Source organism: Pelmatolapia mariae, linkage group LG17, assembly GCF_036321145.2.
Source record: "Pelmatolapia mariae isolate MD_Pm_ZW linkage group LG17, Pm_UMD_F_2, whole genome shotgun sequence".
NCBI lineage: Eukaryota > Metazoa > Chordata > Actinopteri > Cichliformes > Cichlidae > Pelmatolapia > Pelmatolapia mariae.
In genome coordinates this window covers 10,563,734-10,588,481 of record NC_086242.1, presented here as the reverse complement: position 1 = coordinate 10,588,481, position 24,748 = coordinate 10,563,734, and the positions used below count along the sequence as shown (strand labels likewise).

General features: G+C 39.6%; 1 protein-coding gene and 1 non-coding gene across 13 annotated transcripts in view; both read left to right on the top strand.

Annotated features, from left to right (window-relative positions):
- The window catches only part of LOC134646592 (ELKS/Rab6-interacting/CAST family member 1-like), a 159,453-nt gene that overhangs the window by 117,066 nt on the left and 17,639 nt on the right, over positions 1-24,748 (top strand). For 8 of the 12 annotated variants that reach the window (XM_063500406.1, XM_063500407.1, XM_063500408.1 and 5 more), the window contains 2 exons: positions 9,235-9,342; positions 17,552-17,737. In XM_063500406.1, the coding sequence (XP_063356476.1) occupies positions 9,235-9,342; positions 17,552-17,737 (294 nt within the window). Of the gene's footprint in view, positions 1-9,234; positions 9,343-9,621; positions 9,700-17,551; positions 17,738-24,748 lie in introns of those variants that run through there. The other 4 variants (XR_010096770.1, XR_010096769.1, XR_010096768.1 and 1 more) reach the window with 1 other exon arrangement.
- Positions 7,194-7,266, top strand: trnak-cuu (transfer RNA lysine (anticodon CUU)). The gene has a single exon. It is a non-coding gene; the product is annotated as a tRNA-Lys (tRNA).

The following is a 24,748-nucleotide window of genomic DNA, read 5'->3' as shown; positions in this document are numbered from 1 at the left end:
CCTACAGAAATACCATCCAAGTTTTCTTTTTAAATTTGATAGTTGCACGACATGTAACTTTCACTGGTGGAACAGTCTGTTAAACTCGTATAGATCATATAAAAATGTATTATCTATGCATACCCTGTGTGTAATCAGCAATCTCATAAGCACAGTGCACACCAGACATGCAGATATGATAATGACACATGGTAAATCATAACTTAGCAGAAATCGTAGAGCTTTACATTCACTTTAAAATCCCATGGTTCAGATTAACTTGTCATAAAGACCACTAGAATACATGTGCTATCACAAGGCTTTCGTGTTCAGTGTTGCCAAAAGTTGACTTAATGTATGGAAGCTCCGAGGTTTCAAAAAGACAAGCATTGGCTATGCAAAAGAAAAGCAACATTTGCACGCCACAGTGTTTGAATAGATGTTTAAGAGAGAAGTGCAAGGTGTTAGAAAGTAGTGTCAAATGAAGTCAGAGTAACAGTCATCACCCTCTCTCTTTTTTCCTTCCTCATCCCTCCATCTCGTCTCCGTCTCCGCGTTCTATTTGAAGTCATTTATGACACTTCAGGGTCTCGAAGGTGGTTACTGACAACACAGAGACTCAACTGTCTGCTGCTATGAGTGTGCGCATGCATGCAAGGGTGTGTAAAGTTTTGCACAGCTCCAAGTCTCTCACTCTCTCTCGCTCCCATTCTCTCTGTAGAGCCATAATGTTCAGTCTCCAGTGATGGATCACAGCGGAGACTTCCTCAGTATTCCTGTGTGTACGCATGCATCTGTTTGCAATGTTATCAAGTAAGCTGAGGCTTATGTAGCATTTTCTTGTGTCACGGATCGACTTTTAGATGCTTATAAGTTAACTGACAAGTGGACAGAGGCAGAGTGATAGCATAAAATTAAAACTGAGTCTAAGTTTTTTGATGAAGAGTAAACTCTGGTTGTCGTAAGGCCTCATGTGGCAGGTAGTGCTTCAGTTAGCAAGCTAACTTTGGGTTAATACTCTGGCTTTGCAGTTTCATGAGTGCGGTTCACTTATGCGTGTGTTAGAAAAGTTGTTTGAAAACGTTTTTGAAGTTCTCTGATGTGTTTTTTGACGACGACCACTCTTCAGTGAGTCACAGGTCAGAGTTGGGGTGTTTTTTGATGGAGTGCTTAAATACTGTTTCCAGTCTGGTCTGAATTTGGGTTCACACAGCACAGTAACCTATGCCGCAGAGCTGTCAGACCCCACTACAGAGCAGGTTAAATTCAGAGAATTACATTTCTCGTGCCATGGAGCTGTTTGTGGAGCAGAGTAGTAACAGACATGTAGAATTGATCTTCCCGTATCTAATATGAGATTTATTATAGATTGAAACTATTTCAGTTTATCCATTGCAATGTATTAATGCTGTGTAGTAATGATATGGCGATTGTAAGCACATTTAGTCAGAACAGACTAATAAACCAGTGAATACAAGCAAAGAAGATTTGTATTTGTTGCGCTTATACTGCATACGTTAAAACGCACCTGTGTCCCTGAAAGCTTTTCCTGCATGTTAACCTTTGACCCCCAGCTGCAGGAGGCTGTAGATCAAGGTATCTTCAGCTCTCCTCACTCTCCTGTGTATCCCACAGTCTCCTTCCTCTTCCCTCTAAAGCAGTTTTCACACATCTGCTGAAGCCCTAAACATTTCTCAACATACATGCCGTAAGTGCATGTGACAACCCAAATATATGATACAACTGGATTGGTCTTGCCTGCCTAGCACAAAAAAACACCTGTGCCAATGTGAGAAATGCAATGCAATGGTAAATGTCTGATGAATTTACAGGAAATCACTGGTATTCATGGATCCTGTACCTTGCAGTCCAAATATTAACAACTAATTTGTCCTGACACATATTATGTGTTAAATGCATAGACTGCATATGAAAGATGCAGTCACCCTTTCTTTTAACGTCACATCTTTGGAGGCTCTACTTTGCATTTTATGGCTGTCGCCATCTTGATTTTCCGAAGCCAGCAGTGACCACATTTATACCATAGACTGAATCTATCTAAAAGTAAAAAGTTACCATGCTTCTCACCTCATTTTTGACCTCCATGGACACCTTTCTAGCATACTTCAGGTCATCTGGTAATTGCAAGGTTGTTGATTTGATCCCTGATTGCTCCAGTCTATGTCCCAAAGTATCCCTGGGCAAGATACAGAATCCCACAGTACAGGAAAAGGAAGTACACAAGAAAAAAGTGCTTGTGTGAATGAGACATGTAGTATAAAATGCTTTGGGTGCTGGAGTAGAAAGGTGTTGTATAAGAATCAGTCCATTTATCATTTATGGCTTTAGTTGCTATTTTGAGGTCTTATCCAACACACCATAGTGTTCATTTTGTAAATTATGGTCCAGCTTGTAGCAAATTGAGGAAAAAGCAGTTGGTGTGGCTACCTTGACACGTCACTGTCATATTATCTTGCAGTGTCCTTGGTTTCTCTGTGAACTCCATCTGTGCCACACACTCAATTTCAAAAGCAAAGAAAATATAATATTTGTAATATTTTATGAATGGTACAATAGAAAGAAGAGGGTGGAAGTGAGGAATGTAGCAGGATCTCTCCTTGTAGCAGACACATGTTTAACAGTTACAGGTTAGGGATGTATGTGTGGCTATGGTCCTCGGTCCACACCTCTGTGGCTGTAATATGGACATTTTTAAGACTTTGGCTCATCGTGTGATGATATTGTATTTCCAGCTGACCTGAATGAGATCTGTCCGCATCCATAATGTGGTCCATAAAGGGTCAAAACATATTTAAATAAATCTTTAATCTTTAAATCTTTACATAAATTATTTTTTACACAACAAATATTTGCATTCTTAGAACATATTTCCTGACATTCTAGATTTCCTATTTTGGTTTTGCAAATTAAATTATCTCCATTTTATTTGTGAACTAAAAACATCTTTAATAGTATAACGCCCCTGTTCTTCTTTTCTGAATCACAGTTCATAGTGTTCATGCTCTGTTTTCCCACTAAACTCTTCATCACTTCTTGTTTGTAGTTAAGATTACCTTCCGTGTTACTGGCAAGTGAAAAAATGTGGATCTAATCAAATTTATAACACCGCCGAGACTTACTGCAATGAAATAATCTCCACAGCACTCAGCTCAAACACGATTCATTATCATTTGTATTTTTCCACTTATTAACAATTTTCTTTTCTTGATATAAAATGGGTTAAGAGTAATCTAATTTCTTATCATGATGAAATAGTTCTTGTCAAACCATGACTCAGCAACTTTTCATTGTTGATAATTGCACAGATATCTACAAAGGCGCTTCTATTGCCACCGGAGAGAAAGGCGAAACAATAATCTCATGTAATGTTCCCCAGAGTGTTATCGTAATGAAATAATTTTCTTCCAAGCGTGGCTCAGCAGCCCCCCCACCCCCTCACTTCATTCCGTTTTCATTTGTTTCTCATTCTTTCGATTGTTAGCGAGTTACAGCCGAGCTGTATGAAGGATGTGTGGGGGAGAAGCGGAGGGGAGGGAAGAAGACGTAGAGAAGCTTGAGGGAGGAGGAGTGAAATAATGGTGTGATGATTAGATTAAGTGAGAAAGAGAGTTGGCACAAGAACAAATGAGCTGAAGTCAGCATTCCTGACAGTTAGCGAAAGAGGAGAAATGTAAAGAAAGGCCAAAGTGGAAAATGAGGACACTTCTTCAGCCATACTTTCTTCTTTGTCTTTCCACCTCACCGATTTGCATCAGCTTCATTTTTAGGATGTTCTTTTTTTCCTTTTGCATGTTGCTCTCAAGATTTTCCATCATTTAAAGACAGATTTTTACTAAAGACTAATAAAAATCTTCTTTTTAGAATTTTGGCCATAGTCATTTTTAAAAGCTTTTAGAAACAGAATTACCACAATTGGACGAGACGGCAGAACACTGCACTTTCAGATTAATTAGAAAGCTGCTTCACATAGACATGAAGACTTGCTTAAGAGTATCAATGTAAATAAGTAAGGTACGAATGTAATAGGATGGGGCTGTTTGTACAATTAACCACACTGTAACTCATACTATTTGTCATATTGTTGCATTAACAGGGCTCTAGACTAACTTTTTGACATGGGCGCACCGGTACGCCTAACTTAAAAAATTTAGGCGTACCGGCACAAAAGTTAGGCGTACCGGCACAAAAGTTAGGCGCACTCAAATTTTTCAACCGCTTCGCTTAACACCGCAGTTTTACATGTGCACCTTCTTTGGGGGGAAGTCCATACAGACAATATTCATTTCTAAATTATTAACTAACAATCTTGTGCTTAAAGTGCTTTGTCAATATTGTAGAAAATGTTAAACTTAATCATCATCTTTGCCTGACGACCTGTTTGCTGCTGCATGCTGCTGAAAGGCAGTGGGGAGAGGGGACACTTGGGCAGTGCATTTATTGCAGCATGAAGTGTGTTTTCTGGATACACTGCTGCTTTTTCAGCATTCAAAGATTGATGGCACCGTGTCAGAGCTGGCTATGAATTTCAGACAGATCAGGCCTTAACTTAACACAAAAGTTATCAATAGTTCTTTTCATCTTTTCTTATTACCCACAGCTACATCCACTTCTGTCAGGCCTAGGCTGCTCACTAGGGCTGGGTATCATCACTGATTTCTATAATCCATTCGATTCCGGTTCTCAAAGTCCTGATTCGATTCAATTTAGCCTCAGACAGTCAGAAATATTATAATTCTGATCATTTATCAGTACTGACACTTGTGAGACTTCATCAGAATTGTGAACATCACAGTAGATGCCTTTGTGTCAAAGTAACTGACAATAAAACACAGAAAAACATGAAGGAGATTTTCCTGGTCTGGCTTTTTATAACAGATAACCTTAAAAATATTCTGCAATATTCTGCAATTTTGCATAATTTTAAGAAGTTTAAATTTCTTCAGTATGGAACAGCAGAAATTAGGCTTTCTTGTCGGACGTCATTTACATGAAAAAAGAAAAAGACAGCGCTGTAAACAACGGTAGACTGGTGGGTAATAAGCGAATGAATAATCCAGAAAACAGATTTGAGACGGGAAACTGTTCTTGAAGTACACACAGGGAGCTGTGTAGGAAGTGTAATTTTTATCGTGGGGAAGCAAAACAGCAAAAATCAGAGGGAATTCATGACGACATTGATCAAATGTGAAGCGTAGTTTGCTGCTTCTTTTGCTGCTGGCTCGGCGAATTTTGGTTGGAGAGACAAAACCTGCAGCTCAGAATCAGCGCAAAAAGACGTAAACACAGAGCGACCCGACGCATCAGAATCGCTAAGCTCCGACAGCGTGTCCGTCTGCGGGCCGTCCGGTGAGAAAGCCGAGAAAGACAAAGCTGATTCTGATGCGTCGGGTCGCTCTGTGTTTACGTCTTTGTGTGGAATCCGTTAATGAATTGATATCGCCTTATTAAAGCTACTCACCTCCCTCTTCTACCTGCACTTTCCACTGGACCACGGCCAATCAGAGAGGTCCCGCCCCTGACTATCTCTGATTGGTTTAGTCCACGATAGGGGCATAATGTGTGTCTGTTGTTGACCACACGGAGTTGCAGAGATTTTTTTTTTGTTACCCAAACAGGTGCGACCAAGTGTTGGTAACAGTTGGTCGCACCGGTGCGACCAAATGTTTTTCTTTAGTCGCACCACGGAAAAATTTGGTCGCATTTGCGACCAAATTGGTCGCACTCTAGAGCCCTGATTAATAATGTGCCAAAAGGCACAAATATGCTCAGGCGATCCACTTCATGCCTTAAATTGCGATTAAAAAAGAACAAAGACTTTTGTTTATCTTTAAAGACCAAATTCATTTTGTAGCAACCTGTAAACATGTTTATTTCTGCAGCATTTAATATCAGTATTTAAGGTACCAAAGTCAATCTATTGGGATTGACTTGCTTTTGGAGCCAGCCTCAAGTGGCTCTTCAAGGAACTGCAGTTTTTGGCTTCTGTGTCATGTTCATTTTTTCCCCCTGAAGTTAACAAACTTGTTAAATGATTCTTCTTTAGTAAAGTGAAACAAAAGAAATACATGTTTGTTTTTTAAGAAGCTATAATATTTGTACCAACAGGTCTTCTCAAACAACTCAAAAAGTGTTTGGGTTTTTTTAATGGATCAGTCTACCTTTCAAGGACAATTAAAATGAGGACAACTGTAGGAAAAAATAAACAAAATGAACTCGAAATAGTGGACTAGACAGGAAAACAAGAAGAGAGAAAGAGGACATGTTGCAAGCAGAAGGAAGGAAACAAACACAAGCTGGAATTGGCCACAGATCAAATCAAGTTATAGAGCTCAAAATGAGAGAATGAGGCAGGAAAAAATGAAATACTGTGTTTATAGATGGGAAAAGACACTTAAAATCAGTGCAAAGTGAGCTTAGATAACTACAGAAAGGAGTGCGTTAGGTACTTGGGTAAAAAGACTTAATCTTCAAAAGTATTATGTATGACAGAGGTGAGGGATGAAGACAGGAAGAGTGGGAGGAACTGGGGATTATTTTGATACAGAAAGCTCTAGGATGAGGAGAAAGAGGACAGGACACAGATAAAGTGTTTTTACAGAAAGGTAGGACAGAAGATACTAAAGAGATCAGAAATCAGGCACCCTCTTGACACAGCTTATCCTCTTCTTAACTGTCTTTCCTCCTTTTTGTTTCTTGCTTTCCAGATCCCAGAGCCTTTTTTGCAAGTGTTGGAGCAAATGTTTTTAATGTATGTTTACTTACGATCTCTCAACCTTTATGAAATAAACTTTCCTAAGGACAGAGGCACATCTGTCTGTTCAGCTTTATGTCACGTGCTCCATATGAACCTGGGGTTTTGGGTTATTATTATCTATTTTCATCTTTGAGGAAAACTCCTGGCATAAGTCATGTAGGCATATTTCTAGAAATTAACCGTAAGACTCCACACACGAGACCTCTTCCTCCATCTTTTAGTGTGACACAGTCCACCTCAGAGATGCTTACCTAAGACGGCCAACAAGCTCAGTTGGTAGGCTCCAGGGTGTTGCTGCTATGTCAAGCCCATGTTTGAGATAATTGCGCAATTACAGCTGTGTTGAAAATGAAGAGGGTCTTTATTTAAACCTCATGGTTTAAATAAAGCATATGATGTATAAAAGGAATCTTCCTGTAATGGTGACCAGGGCTTTATAGCCCAGCTAGCTCAGTCAGTAGAGCATGAGACTCTTAATCTCAGGGTTGTGGGTTCGAGCCCCACGTTGGGTGTGTATGCTTTTAGGTTGTGAATCTACGGCACTTTTGAACCTATCTAAGGTTTTATTCAGAAGAACATAGAAACAAACAAAGACACCGGCTTTATTAATCCCACACTGGGGAAATTCACACGTTACAGCAACACAAGGGTCAGCAAGAAAAAGTGAATTAGAGATAATAATTGGAATAAATAAATGAAAAAAATAGTGTACAAATAAAAAAATGCACAATTTTACATATGTACATAAAGTGAAATGGGAGTGATATATGTATTTATATATTTTTGCAGGCAACTATCACGTGTGTGTATTGTACAGTCCGGATCAAGTCTTACTTGCTCTTTTAATTTCATTAAATTTGTGTTTCCCAAGCCAGTGTCTGGTGCATATGAACTTCCCATATGTTACAACAACAGGATAAAAAAAAAAATAATTTGTGTAACGACGGTTGCGGGGGAGGGCAGGTGGAAGTTGCGGTCAGATACTAATAAAGGTGACTTTACAGCTCTGCGCGTGTTTATCTTCAAACTTGTGTGGTGTGGAGATAAACTGTCTGCTCTGCGAGTTTGCTTTATAGGTGTTTTTAAGTGCGGCATGGGCTCGTTTGTACAGTTCCAGATACTCACCAAGTGTAACACACTGTCAGACGCGTGATCGTTTTGCTCACATGCACACTCCTAAAAGTGCAGTCTTTCATTTAGCTTTCAAACAAATGCATATAAAACTTGGTCTCCACGTATTTTTTTTTTTTTTTTACTTTTTGTCAAACACACACACACACACACATATATATATATACATACACACACACAAAACCTCAGTCTGTCCTGCTTAAGCTCCTGTTCCTTGCAGGGCTCAGTGTGAGGCTAAGGGGATTTAGAGTATACAAGACTTACAGATTTATACTGACTCCATCTCTTGCTTTTCATCTCTCACCCCTCACACTTTGCAGGCCTACTGTAAAACCTGAAGTATAACTATAACATGTGAAACAGATGGAGCAGCAAGACGAGGAGAGAAGACGGAAAGGGGGGGTGGAGAATGTGACAGTAATCCGAGGAGCAAAAAGACGATTGCAGAGTAAAGACAGGAGAAATGAGAATGGAGGAAAGAAAGAGCAAGATACGGAGGAGGACGAGATGAAAGTGTTTTGGAGGCCTTTGTATGTGTACAGTCTAATATTTGTCTAAGTCTTTATGGATCTCCCCTCAAGTGGCAACTTAACAAGCCTGTTATTTTTCTGCGCCGGTTAACAAGCTACACAACTGGTTGCATGATGGTTGTGTGTGTTTGCAGTCTGAAATGTGCAAGATGAACCAACCCAGTTTTTGAAACTCAAATACAAATGGACAGTTGGGAAGCCCTCTGTTACTGTTTTCCTCTTGCGCACAAAAACACACACATATGCACACTTTTTCTGGCTTTTTATGGCAGTCACTCAAAAATCTACTCCTGTCCAAATTAACTTCACGCACACACGTACACACACTGGTTTATGCTCTGTCTAAAACACGAATGTCATAATGATGATCGTGCTAAATTCCACCTAAAAACAAAAACATGTTTCTAATGAGGGGCAGCACGGTGGCACGGTGGTTAGCACTGTTGCCGCACAGCAAGAAGGTCCTGAGTTCAATTCCAACATCAGGCTGGGGTCTTTCTGTGTGGAGTTTGCATGTTCTTCCCTTGTTTGCGTGGGTTCTCTCCGGGTACTCCAGCTTCCTCCAACTGTCCAAAGACATGCAGCTTGTGGGGATAGGTTAATTGGATAACCCAAATTGCCACTAGGTGTGAATGTGAGTGCGAATGGTTGTCTGTCCCTGTATGTTAGCCCTGCGACAGACTGGCGACCTGTCCAGGGCGTACCCTGCCTCTCGCCCTATGATAGCTGGGATAGGCTCCAGCGCCCCCCGCGACCCTGAAAAAGGATAAGCGAATGGATGGATGTTTCTAATGAGATATATTATTTTTGTCTCTGCAGACGCAGAACAGGATGAAGCTGATGGCGGACAACTATGAGGACGATCATTTGAAGGTTTCATCCCCAAACTCAGAGCAGCCCAACAATCACAAACCCTCCCCAGACCAGGTAAGATAACTGCCCCGGACGGTGTGCCTTGGCCAAACCAGTGAAATCTTTATTTTCTTTAATAATATTTGAATGAAAGACTTTCCAGCAAGTCATATTGCCATTTTAGGGCTGTTGGATGTTAGCTTATTTCTTTTCAAATTTACTAATTAAAGTTAACCATTTTTTAGCACTATTACTTGTTCTGCACTCTCTATATCTCTGTTAAGTTTCCCTTTTTTGCTAAACTAACTTCCTGTTTCTGAACTCACGCTGCGGCTGGACTGAACTAACCGATAGGACGATGAGGAGGGCATTTGGGCCTAGCCAATCACATGCCTTCTTCCTCACCCTCAGTCCATCATTGTGTACAGAAGGGTGAGCGTCTTCTCTGTCTGGATTTGATCATGGCCATCGTGTCATTCGTCTTCCTTTTCTTTAGTTTCATCCGTGACTTTGTGATCTCATTCTGGCATCATTGTCTGTCATTTCACTTTATTTGTGGCCTCATATCGTTTTTTTATTTATTCAGTTTTCCTCCATTCTTTCTAACATTGAAATCCAATCTTGAAATGCATCTTTTATTCTGTGATTCATCTTTCCTTTCCTTTTCCCTTCAGCCATCAAATCTTGAATTGTGCTTCATTTGTTCAATTTCTCATCCTTAAATATAATTTCATCCTCTCATGATAAGGATTTCTTCCAGTTGGCATTCTCTGAACTCTTTTTTATGATTTATTTTTTCCCTGTGCATTTTTATACCCATGATTTCATTATTTCAACCTTCATTAATCTTTTGGATGATTCCCTTGTTCCTCAACTCTACTTGGGTCTTGCCTTTGGTTTGATATTGTAAGCTTCATGTGTCAATCATATGCCAACTGAGACCATATTCTTATTCAAATCAACTGAAATGTGTAATGTAGTGTTGGAAATATGCACCTTTGCTAAACTGCTATGTAAAAAGTATATTTTTTTCTGTCAGAAATGATGAAAAGAAGGTTTTTCCTTTGACCTTGCTCCTGTGTTGTTTTTTTAATCATACAATGGGGGCTTTCCAGTATTTCAAAAGCCCAAAGGTCATTAATTGTAGATGCGTGACAAGATTCAACTCAAGAAAGAACAAAAGACACCCAACCACAATACGTCTAATGTAGAGCAGTCTTTCTTAAGAAAAAAGAAAGAAACCTGAGTATTGAGTAGTGCAAATGTTCAGGTTTCAACGCCAAACTGGCAAAGTCACTTGTTCCCATTAAACTCTTGAAACAAGTGAATTGGAAATATTTACACATTTCAAGCAATTAATGGTTGAAAGGCTCTTCTAAGTTTAGTGGTTATTAAAAGGCATCCAAACGGTTGGATCTACTAAGACCGCAGTGCAGAGACGGCACCACATATGAGCTGCACATGCTGCTTTTAGTGCAGCTCAGCTGCTCCAGATGGATTTCCCATTGGGATGCTAAAAGCCCAAAGGTTCACCATTGGATCTAAGTTTGACCCTGGTTATTAATTAGAGGTAGCACCTCCCTGCTGAGAGAGGCAACACACACACAGCTTATACTCTATCTCCTTTTCTTTCTGTTTCCACCTCTCTGTATTTACATAGCCACATGAAAACACACTCTCTTGGTGTGTAAGATTGGTAATTTGCCATAGCACATTTCATCCGCACAGTGAGTGATTGTGTGTATTCTGTGAGGGGATTTTGTGCTGCAGCTGGACAATGAAATGCTTCAGAGACAACTGCTGCTGCACAGAAACACTGGGGAGCACTCTTAAGACACATCAGGCATTGTCAAGGCCACTTCATGGTATTTTGCTTTTTCAAATAGCTTTCAGATTTATTAGATGCATAACTACACAAGAAATAGTAGAAAATGTACATTTTATAAATTAGCAAGTGTCTTTTTCAGAGTTTTTTAATGTGTTTTAAAATCTGTCACCATTTCTAAGAAAGTGAAAGTGATATTACATTTACATTACTTATTCTTGAGATGTTTTTTTTTGTGAGGTGGATTAAACAGTTTGACAATACAGTCTAAACATGTAATTGATTCAGCTTGTTTGGCTGTTGGTTAGCAATCTAGCATCCACAGTTTTAAAGACATCATGTTCAGATTTTGTGTGATGGTAGATACCATAACAGCTCGAGATAATTTCATTTTGGTGAAACTCGGGTTATGGTCACGCTCTTCGGGGGGAGTTGTGCTCTATGAGTGCTCTTGTTTCCCATATCAATTAAGCCAATATTTTAATGAAGCTTGTGGAACAAAACAGTTTTTCAGACGTCTTGCCATTTTTTTTCCCCACCTCACAAGCCCAAAACCCTCAAATTACTCCAGTTACAACAGCGGTCCCCAACCGCTGGGCCACGGAGCGGTACCAGTCCATGAGTCGTTTGGTACCGGGCCACGAGAGTTGAGGTTCGGGTGTGAAATTTATGGTTTTCAGGGTTTTTATTGGTTTTTAGCATTAACTCGGTTTCCCTGGGTCTTTTCCCGTGTGTTATGAATAAATCTTCTTTCTTGCTGGTACTGGTGCTGGTTTTATTTTGTTGTATTTATCCGCGACACCTTAAAGGCCGGTCCGTGAAAATATTGTTGGAAATAAACCGGTCAGTAGTACAAAAAAGGTTGGGGACTGCTAAGTTACAGTGAAGAACATAGTCATAATGTATACTAGATGGGCTCATGCTCGAAGTGACTTATCTACCACACCCAGTATAATCCATTTTCTTAACAACTTATCTGATTTCGGGTCATAATGGGGCTGAAGCCTATCCCCAACCTGCACAGGTTGCCGGTCTATCACAAGGCTAAGGCAGAGATAGAGACCACATAACCTAACAAGCCTGCCTTTAGACTGTTGGTGAAAGCCAAAGTACTAATAGTGAAGATCCAAGCTCCACAATGAACACCCGCAGACGACCAGCGGATTCAAACCCAGAACCTTAATGTGAGGCAAACACTAATGCCGTGCAACCTCTTGTATAGTGTTTGGGTATTCTCCCCTGTCTGCATGGGTTCTGTCTGGGTACTCTGGCTTCCCCCTACAGTCCAAAGACATGTAGGAGTGAATGGTTGTCGGTCTCTCTGTCTTAGCTCTGCAACAAACTGACGAGCAGTTTTACAACCGGATGATACATTTGCTTGGCAGTTTAAGAGATCATCTACTAGCCAAGACTTCATCGGTTGGGTCACTGAGATAGCACTTACAAAGCAGTGAAAGCCTACACCCACTACTGATGCTGATCCTGGACAAATATGTGCATTTTTGCTGGTGTGTATTTGTCTCAGAGGGTTCTGCGGAGGAAGAAAAGTCTTGATTTCACCATATAATATGGCCATAGAGGGTTTTTTTTAATGCATCCCATCAGTGAGGCTAGCTGAATGTCTCTCTATGGAGTTCTTTCATAGAACAGTAAGAATCTGGTAGGCAGGCAGGGGAGTCTAATAAAGAAGCACAAACACACACACACTGACTCACAGTGCTGTATAAAGTTATTTCTCCTTTGGGATTGTTTCATACTACAGTAAGATACTGAGAAGCACTGCGGACCCATTAACCACACACACACACACACACACACACACACACACACACACACACTGCATATGTTGGCTATTGGAGGCTGTGTAATACAAGAAAAACATGTAGACACATATTTGCCGTATACCTTAATGAAAGTCTTGCGAATACTTTCAGTGGGCTGTGTTTCTGGTCGTATTTTATCCCATAATTCCTCAGCCATTTTTCTTATAATAGAACTTAAAGAAAAGGAAACAACTCGTGTTATTTCTCTCCTAATGTCTTCCTCATATCGCCGTCATTCCTTCCATTCTTCGTGTCTGTTTCTCATTCGTCTTGTATTTGATCCGCAGAGCTCCACTGCAGGTCTGGAAAGTGTGGACCGTGATTTTTTTTAAGCTTTCTGACAGAATAGTATGAATTACAAAGTGTGAGAGGATAGCTGTTACACATATGTTAAGTATGTTTGTAGAGCAGTAAAGCCAAATTTGGAGAATTTTCTTCAGATATTGCCATATTACACATCAGTCTGGGAGAGATAACGGCCTCACTGCACATCTACCATCAGCAAATATAACTCAGAGCCAAAGAAAGAGGGCTTGAAATGCCGAATGTGTAGAATCTCTTCAGCCTTTTAACTCCAAATGTTGTCGTTCCCTCTCTTTCCTTCTCGGTCTACCTCCCTTTCTCCTCCAAAGGGAAATGTTCAGTAATGTATTTTGTAATGGACTGTAACCTACTGGCAGGTCCTCCCTGGAAAATACTGTAACTGGAGCCATTTACAAAGCTGATAACCACCATGAATGAGTGTGAGTGTGTGTATGTATGTTTTTCTGTGTTTGCGTGTGTATGAGTGTGTTGCGCTGACTTGTCCTACCACACATTTAAAAGTGTATATTTTATGTTTTTGTGTGTGTTAGATTTAGGTTTAGCTGCTGGTGATTATTGGCGATTCACTGTAAAAACACAAAATTGCTGAGACTTTTTCTGTCAGTTGTTTGTGCAGCAAATCAGGGAAGACTCAAAATCACAAGTGACAGCTCCTCTGATGTACTGTCACTTTTCATTGTTGCGTCAATGCCACTAAAGAATCGAGTACAATTTTTTTTCACAAAATCCCTCCAACCCAATCTACTTTTAATGATCTTAACTTCGAAAGGATTCTCAAATGCCAGAGCAATTAAATTATGTTTTTGTCAGTGTTTAAATGCCAACCAAATAAGTATTTTATAGTTAGAAAACATGCTAGAAGTGACTAGGACAAGTAGGCAACAGGTAAGCGACAGCTTAAAGCTGTACTCCAATGCTGATGCAAAGAGGTTAGGTAGCTCAAGCTGGATAACATGGAGAATTTATTCCTAATATTCTTACTTTTTTTCAAAGTTTGTGTTCTCTGTACGTTTATTGTACTCTGCTACAACCCCGAATGTGCATTTAGCACAAACTTACAATTTAGACCCAATAGCTGGGTCAGATCAAGGGCACATTCTCACCGTAAACAAACTACTCTGGAGTTCATTTGGAACCAGGCCTCCTCCAAAGGGTCTTGGTGCAGTTGATTTGGTTTGTGCCCAAGTGCGATTATCATGTTCATGTCTGCACAGATGAATTGCACCAAGAGGGAAAACAAACCAGAGTTAACGGACTAAACAGGGCAGGGGTTAAAGCAACCTTGGAGGTGAACAACAAAAGGCGGGAAAGAAAACAGATTATCAATTCTACGATCAAAACCAAGATAATCTTAACTCAGACAATAATGTTGACTACTACTGGGAGATATAACCAAATGGACAATGTAGCAGATACTGTCTGGTACAAGATGAAGCTTTAAATGGGTGGGGGTATAGCAGTTTGAGTATACTCAAGTGTACATTGCTGTAACACCAGGGTGATGGACAACTTTTCAGCAATAAAAAATGGAACAAGGCACAGAGACATGGAGCACAAGTAAAGTCTAGACTTGACTAAGCCTGCATGCTGCAGAGAAAATACAGGTTTTCCTTACAGCTTGCTGCCTGGGGAATTAACAAACAGCTAAGCAATGGCAAAAGAAAATGAAAGAAACCAGAACAAGATTACACTGCAATGACACTCGCTGTACCGTTACAATTAAGGCCTCAGTAAAGTTGTGCATTCCTGCTGCTGCTACCAACATGTTTCAAAAGGCACAACTTTTATTTTAAAGATGAATGGTCTCTGCATTCAGTTTGTGTCACACTTTTTCAACTTTCATTATTGCTCAACAACTAGTTGGGGAGCGTTTGGAGATAGGTCCATCATCCATGAAAACTAAGGTCGACTTCAACAATTCACAAGTGACCAAAGCAGGCACAAGGAGGTTTTTGGTGTAGCACCATGTACCATTCTGTGACCAGTTTCACCTAGCAACCACTTGCCAACTGGTCGGGGAATACGTCCTTCCCTAGCCAGTGATGGCTGACACAGGGTCGCCAGTTGTTTTAAGGAATTTGAGTATCTTGGATAGACACACACACATAGACAAGCAGAGAAAAATAAAAATAAGTAATATGCAAAATAAAAATTAAATGACACAAGATCAAATTGAGAAAAATATAAAAAACTGTAGGTGAAGTGTTTGGCAACACAAAAACCATTATTATTTTTCCTGCTATATTTATCTGATGATGTCATATCATCATTCATTTATTGATATTCACTGACTTCACCAAATAACATTCTGTGTAAAATGAATGTATATAATAAAACCCAAAACCTGAGGCAAATTCACATCGATATTTGTAGTTCTTGTGTGTAAAAAGTGAAGATGTGACGAGGTTAAAAAGTTGAGGAAGACTTTAGAGAGAGAGAGAAAGATGTTACTGCGCTGAGGATCCTGTCAGTGAAACACATGGGTTGTGTTTGTGTGTGGGTATGCTGAGTGACGATGAGCACAGCTCGCAGAGTGTGGACAGACGCTGCTGGGATTAAATATACTTTACCCACACACACACTAACAGCCCTCTTAAAATGCTTCCTCTGCACTTAAATCCTAGTATTCCCCAAGGAGAATAGTGTGTGTCAGCATGCCTTATCTGTGTGTGTGTGCGTGTGTGTGTGTGTGTGTGTGCCCTGGGAGGTCTCATGTCATGCGCCCAGAATGCATGTATCTGTTTTGCTCATCTGCACTTATATAGTCAGACGTTCAACAATAAATTAAGCTTTTTTAAGAGAATCGGCTTTCTACTTCTGAGTTCATAATAGCCATTACCTGTGGATTGGTGGGGATTAATATGTTCTTCCAGTATTCTGTTTACTCCTGAGCATGACAGTCTACCAACAAAATATGTTTTTATATATATGTTCACCTCTTTCCTCTGTCTATTTTTCCATTAATTAATTCGTCTTTCATTAATCTAAATGTCTGAATTAGCCAAAACAAATTTTACTTTACACCGAGGTAAACTTTGCCCTAAACATACAGTCTGTGGTGTCTGAAATCACTTGATATTGCTTTGCATTGCCTTATTTTCCTATTTCTTGCCATTATATTTTCTTGTTTGCAATTTATTTGAACTCCTACTACTTCCAAGCACTTTGCAACTTGTGTGCCTTTGAGTTTTGGTGTATATTTCTCCTGTTTGCTATTTATTCCTCCTGTCTACTATTTATATTTTATTCCGGCCCAGTTGTACATGTACAATGACAATAAAGGGCTATTCTAGTCTATTCTATGAAATCTGTTTGTTTTTTGACCCTGTACAATTTTTTTTCCAGTGTTAAAATTACAGTTTTGTGAAAAAACAGCTACAAAAAATAAAAACAACTGATTTGTAGGGAAGTGATTTGAGAAGAGGTGTGCTATAAATCAAGTTCAACATAGCCATGCTTTTTTGTGTTTTTGTGCCAGGCTCAAAAAAACCCTTAAAACTCTTGTCAGAAAAGAGTAGCTCTTTTTTTACCTGGCTAAATCACCATGGTAACTATGCTGAACATGTTTTAAGCGTATTATAGATTCTCTGCTGGGGGATTGTGTCTTATATGTGCAAATTGTTAAACTGTACTTTACTAGAAACTGCTGAAAGAAGCACCACATCATCAGGGGAATGTGTGTGCATTAACTTTTTGAAAGCAGTCTCAATTACACATCCAACAGTGCCTCATCAGGCAAGCAAGTAAGAAGACTTTTACCAAGCTAACAAATACTGAAACTATGCATATATCACTGATATTTTTATTTGATTTGATTACTTTTTTCAATTCATGAAATTATTTCAGTTAATTGAATTTTTTTTAATGTTTAGTTTTTAGTTTTGTTTCCATAAACTACAATAACCTTGGTGCACACAGTGGATCAGCTGCTGTAGGTGCAGTGTTTGTGAAAACTGAGCACATTGTTTTTCTTTAAATGAACTACTATAAATGGTTTTCTCGGCTGAAAACTGCCCATGAGAGTCTTCTTTCAGTCTCAGCTACAACTGTGACAGTATGCAATTAAAAACAGTGCACTGATCCTCATTATTAGAAGCGCCTTCTCTGGCTTTCTCTCAGTGTGCCTCTGCTTCATTTTCTTTGTCTTACTCATCTTACATTTGCCCATCACTGCATGTCCATCTGGTTTCCCCTCTAGTATTCTTGCAAAATCGTTATAATGGGGAATTTTGTTTTGTTCATGTTTTTTGTTTTGCTATTTTTTATACACTAAAACAAAAAAAAGAATTAATTTTCTGTTTTCCTCCTTCAGAGTCTTTCTCCTCTCCTGGATCTTAATCAGAATCGCAGTAAGCTGAAGCTGTACATCAGTCACCTGACCTCACTGTGTCAGGAGCGAGACCCAATCATATTGCAAGATTTTGCCCCGCCCCCCGCCTATCACCGCTCTGACTCCGCCTCTTGGCATACGCAGCTGCACAGCATGACGCAGGAACAGGTGAGGACTCCTGGGTGCATTCTGAGTGAGAGATGAGAGGAAGGAAAAAATGAAATGCAACGACATCAGTCATTCCTGCGGTTCAAAAAAAGTGTTTGTGTGTGTAAGAAAAAGGGGGGGAAAAGAGCGAGAGCGTGTTCTATTTTTGAGAAGCGTGGAGGAAAAAAAGCGATAATATTTAGTCGCTCCTCATTTATCAATTCTTTAAAACTCTCCACTGTGTGTGTTTGTGTGCTTGCCTTTACATGCTGTACGTGTTGACATGCACGAGGTTGCATGCTTGTTCTTGCTGTGAGTGTGCAGATGTGTGTGTGTTTGCATGTAGGAGTAGGGGCACATACTTGAGCTTGCCTGGCAGGTTTTTGGCGCTGCTTTTGACATTATTGAAAAGATTTACTCCAGCAGGTCACCTGACGACAAGCGCCTGGCTGCGGAACAAAAACCGTTTCAGACATTTTATTTTACTGGGAGTAAACTCTGTTTCAAGCTTTTGGCAGCAGAGAAAGGGTTGGTTCGTATACAGTGCAGAGTAAGGAGGGTAAAGAAGTATATTTATTTCACTGTCAAAAGAGTTGTCATCTTTGAGAGGGAGGAGAGCAACGGGAAGGGAATCTAGGCTAACGAAAGAAAAGGTGAGGCTTCGAGAAAGTTACAGAAACACTGGCCAACCTTGCTTGCTTAGATGTTGCTGCATTATCATGGCAACCAGCTGTGTTTTCAGATATTCAATATAAACAGTATATTATTAAATTTAAAAAATTGTGGCCCTCTGCAGCTTCCTCTGTCTCCCTCTCTGTCTTTTTCTCCATATTGAAAACGGATCAGGCAATGCATGGTCGCTACATGTGGTATGCATTGAAGAACGTAACTTTAGACACACTCGCAGAGCTACGTGACAGAGTGTGTGGTTGGGGTACAGCGGGACTAGTTTTCTACAGTCTGTATGAAAGCCCTTTTTGTGTCTTAATGCAAGGAAATGTCTCCGTTAAGCACAAAGTGTTTCAAAAACACTGCTGCGTGGTGTCAATTTAAATAAACTTTCGATATGTAAAATTAACTTCTCATTTAATCACGGGTACATTAAATTAACAAAGAAATGGTCTGGAGGCCTTTCGTGGACATTTTTCACCATCTGCCTGCTTTCATTAAAAAAAAGCAGACTGTTCTGTGGCCTAGTTGCTGAAGATCTACATTTTCAAAAGAAAAACATACTCTATTAAAACTGATTATGTGGGCAGCTGTGAAAGCTTATCTAACGAGGCTGAATGTAGCCTGCAGTATTTTATTCCTAACTTATATTTATAAAAACATTTTCAGAATATTGAAAACATTTGTACCAAACTGCGCTCACGGCCACATCCAAGTCAAATCTACAACAGAGGAAAAAAGAGCTTAATAGACCAACCTACCCAATTCACCACAAATGACTTTTTTCTTTTTTACATTAACCATTTTCATGGCAGGGTGCAATGTTTTGATTTTTGTTATTTTTCTGGCTTTTGCACATTCATTTTGCTGCAGTGGCAAAATCAACTCCTAGAATAGGGTTACAAAAAAAATCGTCTTAACTGTAGTCAAACTTATCCATGCATTATTATAAAGTAGCTGTATATGTGGTGATTATCACATATACACGTAAGGTTACCAATCTTCATGTAACACCGTGAGCTGAAGAAGAAATTTAATACCAGATGGAACTGCCCTTGAAGTGGAACTTTGGTACTTATCCCTTATTTTCTGTCATACATATGTTGATGCTCAACAATGTGGCCAAAGTTTCAAATAATGGGGTCAGTATATCTTCACATAATCCACGCGAGCCACAATTCAGACTTCACTCTGCTCTAAACACTCTGTTTTACACTGCTGGATGTGTAGTTGGTAAAGAGAGAGCGGATATTCTTAATATAGTCATCTCAGGCACACAGCTCTGGTTTGGCACAGAGGGCCCACACACCTGCTGCTCAAACCTTCTGTTTATGTGGATCAGCCAACCAGAACGAAGCTAAAGGAGAGGTGGAGGAGCTATATTAACTTTTTTCAGAACTAATTAAGTAACTAATAAGCTCTCCTTTAACCTGTTTGGATTTTTCCATAAAAAACAATAAAGCCTTTAAATGAATGTCTTTTAATTCCTGCACTGGGAAGTGAGGCTGGAGTTCATGAAAAGCTGAGCTAAAGGGCCCTATAGATGTTAACTCATAGGTGGCTTAGACTAGTGACAGAGTCCTCTGTACACCACCACTGGAGATCAGTGTGTTTAGAAGTGGGTCGGCTGTTATCTCGAACATGTTTACAACTCTTTCAGAAAATGCTAATGGTGACTGATGTGTGAGGTACAGATCTGTTAGAGGGACGTGGTATTTAATGCTAAAGAGTGACAGTGTTACTGTGAGTTCCTTCGAGGGTGTTTTACTCATAAAGGTGGGAAGACTGTTTTACTGTGGATGGACAATAACTGCTGTGCTTCTCCTTTCAGCCTCTTGGAGACATTAAATTCATAGAGAGAAAGCCCTGAGTGTGTCACTCTCCTCTGTGTGTCCAGTGTGGTGAACTGTTGTGTGGTAGAGTTCATATCTGCTGTGCTTTCCATGCAGCCCCACAGATTTTTTTTATTTTATATTGGATTAAATTGTGGTTCTCTTGCTTTCCTTAGAAGTTAATTAAGTTATTTTTATGCTGTAGACAAGCCCAAAGGGTATTTATTCCTAAAAGCCTGTCTTTCTTTGACATCCTTAGTGATGTGTGGCTAACTGTTGAATAAGCAATTACACCCACTCCCAACCCTGTTTGGTCACTGGAAGCTCTAAGTTATGAATGATGCTCTGGTGTGTACGAGGAAAGTGTTTCCACACTGAGTACAGCAGAGACCAGGGCTGGGGTTCACTGGACTTTACTCTATATGTGAGGGTTACATGTTCTGTACAGTGGTCATCCGCTAAATGGATAGGTATAAAATTATGCACAGACTTTCGACCTTTCTCCTAGCACTGACAGCAGATTGGCAGATTTGGTTTGTGCTGTTTTAAAATAAATATGGGGTTTGAATGATTCGTAATTCAGAGTCCCACTTTTTTTAGAAATGCAGTTGTACTCATTAGTTATTTTTTATACTATTTTTAGTGGGATGTTTCCATTAACAACATCACAGTTTGAATCTTTCTTCTTCTTCCTCCCTTTTTCTGCAAACCCACCCATATTCAGGCACCACTTGGCGCCATGTGTTTCTTTTTTTATTGTTGTTGTTTTTTTTAAGACCCCAACCCTGCCTATGTACAATCGCAGACACACACTGCCAGTCTTTCATTCAGGCCCGTGTTTCTCGTTTTCCTTCATCATGTGTCAGCATCACCCTGGCTGACCCTCTTAATGCGCACACAGACTCCCTCCAGACCACCATGTTCCAGTGTGCCAGCCTCTCTTCTCTGTCTTGTGGTGAGTGTGTGTGTTTTACAAGCCTCTCCCTGGCTCTGTTAAAATGCCTGGCACTCTGTAAACCCATTAGGCTCACACTAAAATAGCATGTAAAACCCATAGATGCAGACAAAATCTCACAGGCGGAAACCTACATGTCTGGCACCCACATATGGATTAACATGAATGCACAGCAATCATGAATGACCATTGGAGGCTTGTCTATCTTACTGTGTGCTTCTGTAATGCAGCGCAAACTCAAAACTTTTACTAACACTCTGTTTTGCCGCTTATCCCCCAAAAATGCACAATACAAATATGGAAAGAACACAACGATTTATAAATCTATAAACACTATATTTAATTTAAAATTGTAAAAAAAAAATGGTAAAACGAAGGAAGTGTTTCAGCAATCATCAGCGTAGTTTAAGACAAACAATCACAGCATATAAAAGCCAGGTGAGATCCCATTACCAATCAGAAATCAGAGCTGTAATTACATAATGAAAAACACCGGCAGAAAAAACGTGCCAAAGGTAGCAGACGCGTGCCAACAATCCTAATCATAATACACTCCTACAGTTCTACAAAAATAGTATCAACACACAACCAGCAAACACAACAGTATTAAAACCACTGGAATAGGAAACGTAAACAGAAAAATGTGTTTCCACTAAAGTTATCAGACATCAAAAAATACATAAACAATCTGAAGAAAAGCCCGTACATGAAATATCACAAGAAAAACCAAATCACTAAAACAGCTGCACAATAGCTCTCGATTCAAGCTTTTAGGGGGTTTCTGTGTGTAGTGGTTGAATCCAGTCTGCAACTTTACCAAATCCAACCCGTGGTGGCAGACTTAGACATTCATAAGTCTTTCTGGCAGGATTAGTGAGTGGTAAAGCTAAAGAGCAATAAGGTCAGCATATGAGGTAAGCAGAGATGAAAGGATGAAGTGGGTAATCAAGTGTATATAGTCACGCTTGTCTGGTGGAAGGAGAGAGTTGTAGAAAGAGGCTTCTTTTATTTCAAAATATGACATTTTCTGGGTTTTTTAATGTTCTGATTTTAGATGCATCTTGTGCGTTTCAGTGTGTCATCCTCTGGCATCACTGCTTTGATCAATCGACTGCATTTTTCAGATCTGACAAGTATGAAGGCTTTGTCAAAATCACTCCCTGTTTTCTACATAGTGGACTACATTTATTGTATTTATTTCAGCGTCTGTGTGAATTTGTCATTACACGGTGGCCAAAAATAATACACAGCAAGACTGAAACTTGTGTCCATGTCATAAATACTGCAGTTGCTGGCATTTAATGGACATGTAGCTGTTGGTGATGATGCAATTTCAAGATGAGAAGTGATAAACGTGTCTGAAATCTCAATTTACCTTCGAGACACAAGTTTTTATTTTGTGTCAAATAGCTCTTGTCTGACAGAAACTTACTGGACAAAAATACTTCTCAATACGTAAATACTTGATAAAAGTATTTGTCACTTTACACCTACAGGAGCTGCTTCCCTATGGAAAGAAGCTCCCAGTGCACGCTTTATGTGCTGATGTTAATGACAGGGGACTCAGTCATGCAGTCAGTAGAGCATCGGCGACTTTTACCCACTTGGCGCCTCAGGATTCAGAGAAAATGGTCATCCACTTTGAGGCTGAGCTGCTGTGGCTCCTAAACACTTCCACTTTGCAATGATACCACTTACAGTTGATCGTGGAACATCTAGCGGAAAAGAACTTTCAAAAACTGTCTTATTGTGACAGAAGCATCGTATTACAATACCACACTCGAATTCAGTGAGTAAGTCTTAATCTTTCACAAATCTTTATAAAGGCAGACAGCATGGTTAGGTGCTTGATTTTATACACTTGTGGTAATGAGTGAAAACACCTGAATTCAAAGTTTAAGAGGCGTAACCCCGTACTTTTCACCACAACCTAATTTATTAAGAAGCTCAGAACAGCGGGAGATATATAGGGCATATAAATCTCATGCATGTGTTGAAGTAGTGTGGACTGATACATGTTATAAAATGAAAGAGCATTTGTTCCCTAAGATGTGCAAGTGATGTTTAAAATGGTTAAAAAATAACACTCTTGTTTGTTCATTTTTAAAGCGCAGCTGCTGTAAAACTGGTCTTTTTACTTCAGTTGTGTTTTTGTGAGGTTTAAAAGCAGTAGAAGTAGATCTGTACCTTAACTTTTAATACTTTATGTTTTAAAAAAATTAATTTTAGTGTTTTTTCTTTCTTCTAAGTGCAGGATTATGTCTTTTTGTGGCAGTTGTGCATTGTTTTTTGTGCTTTTATATTGTTCTTTTTGTGGGCGATTTCTTCAGAACCTGTCAGTAAACCAATTTTCCCAGCAGGGACAACAAAATGACTGAACTGAACTGAACCGAAGAGCTTTTGCAAATGAGGCCATTCGTTTGAATTTGACATTTGAGTGACTGGGCCCTCTCTCGTATCCACTGTTCTGACATTTACTCAGTGAAAGTGTTAGACTAATGAAACTTAACATTATCCAGGTCAGCCTTTTACGTGTCATCTTTCAGCTAAGCTAAGCACAGTAGTGAGCTTTTAGCGAAAGGCCAGTTTCAGTAATGATGATGGATCTGCCGGAGACATTTATTTTGTTCTTCTGTTTCTATGTGTTTGTTTCCATCTCTCTCTTTAACCTCAGCTGAACTACAAAAGTAACAATGATTCCAATAGAGAGGTTTTACTAAAAGAGCTGTTTTCTGTGCCATAGTCATAATAATAACCTTTATGACTCAATGACGTCTCTAACAAGCACTGAAGAGAACTGGCGTCATATTCTTCCACACACTCGCGCGTGCACACACAGGAAGGCTTTCTCTCACGCGCTCTCTCTGGCCTATGTCTGGCTATAAGAGTGAAGGTATAAGGATCGCTTGGCTGTGTTTGTTTATGGCTGTTTGTCTAACTGTTCGAGTATTTGAAAGAGCCGTCAAGGTCAAGTTTGTATATTTGTTGAAAACTATGAGATTGTGTAAGTGTACGAGTCTTTTTAAGCCCATATTGAAGACATTTGCGCGTGTTAGGTCCTGTAAAAAAAAAAATGTATTAAGTGTTATTGGCCGAGTTGGACATTTTATCACTGCTCTTATGAATCCTGCTTGAATTGTCAGCCCATGACACTCTATCTGCTAAAACTCAAACGGCTCCCAGTGAGTGGCTGCGACTGTTTCTTAGCCAACTCAAACTAGAGAAACACCACGAAAACCGAGTCCTCATATTTACGACTCTACAACTCATTGTAATGAAAGAAAACACCGCACAATTACACACTTCAAATGTCTTTGTTGTTATAGTGTGATCTCCAAATAATAAGCTTGTCAGAGAGAAATGAGCTTTCTCTTTGCTTGTTTTTTAAGTTATACAACAAGTAATCTGTGAGGTTTCCACAGCCTCACAGTTGTTAAATCTACTAAAGTGACTCATGGCTTTTTAACAAACTTCCTTTTTTTTTTTTTTTTTTTTTTTTTAAACCTGTCCCGTTTGGTTCTTTTGCCATCAGAATTATTGTCTAAAGGCAAAGAAAGATGCCCAACGGATTTACTT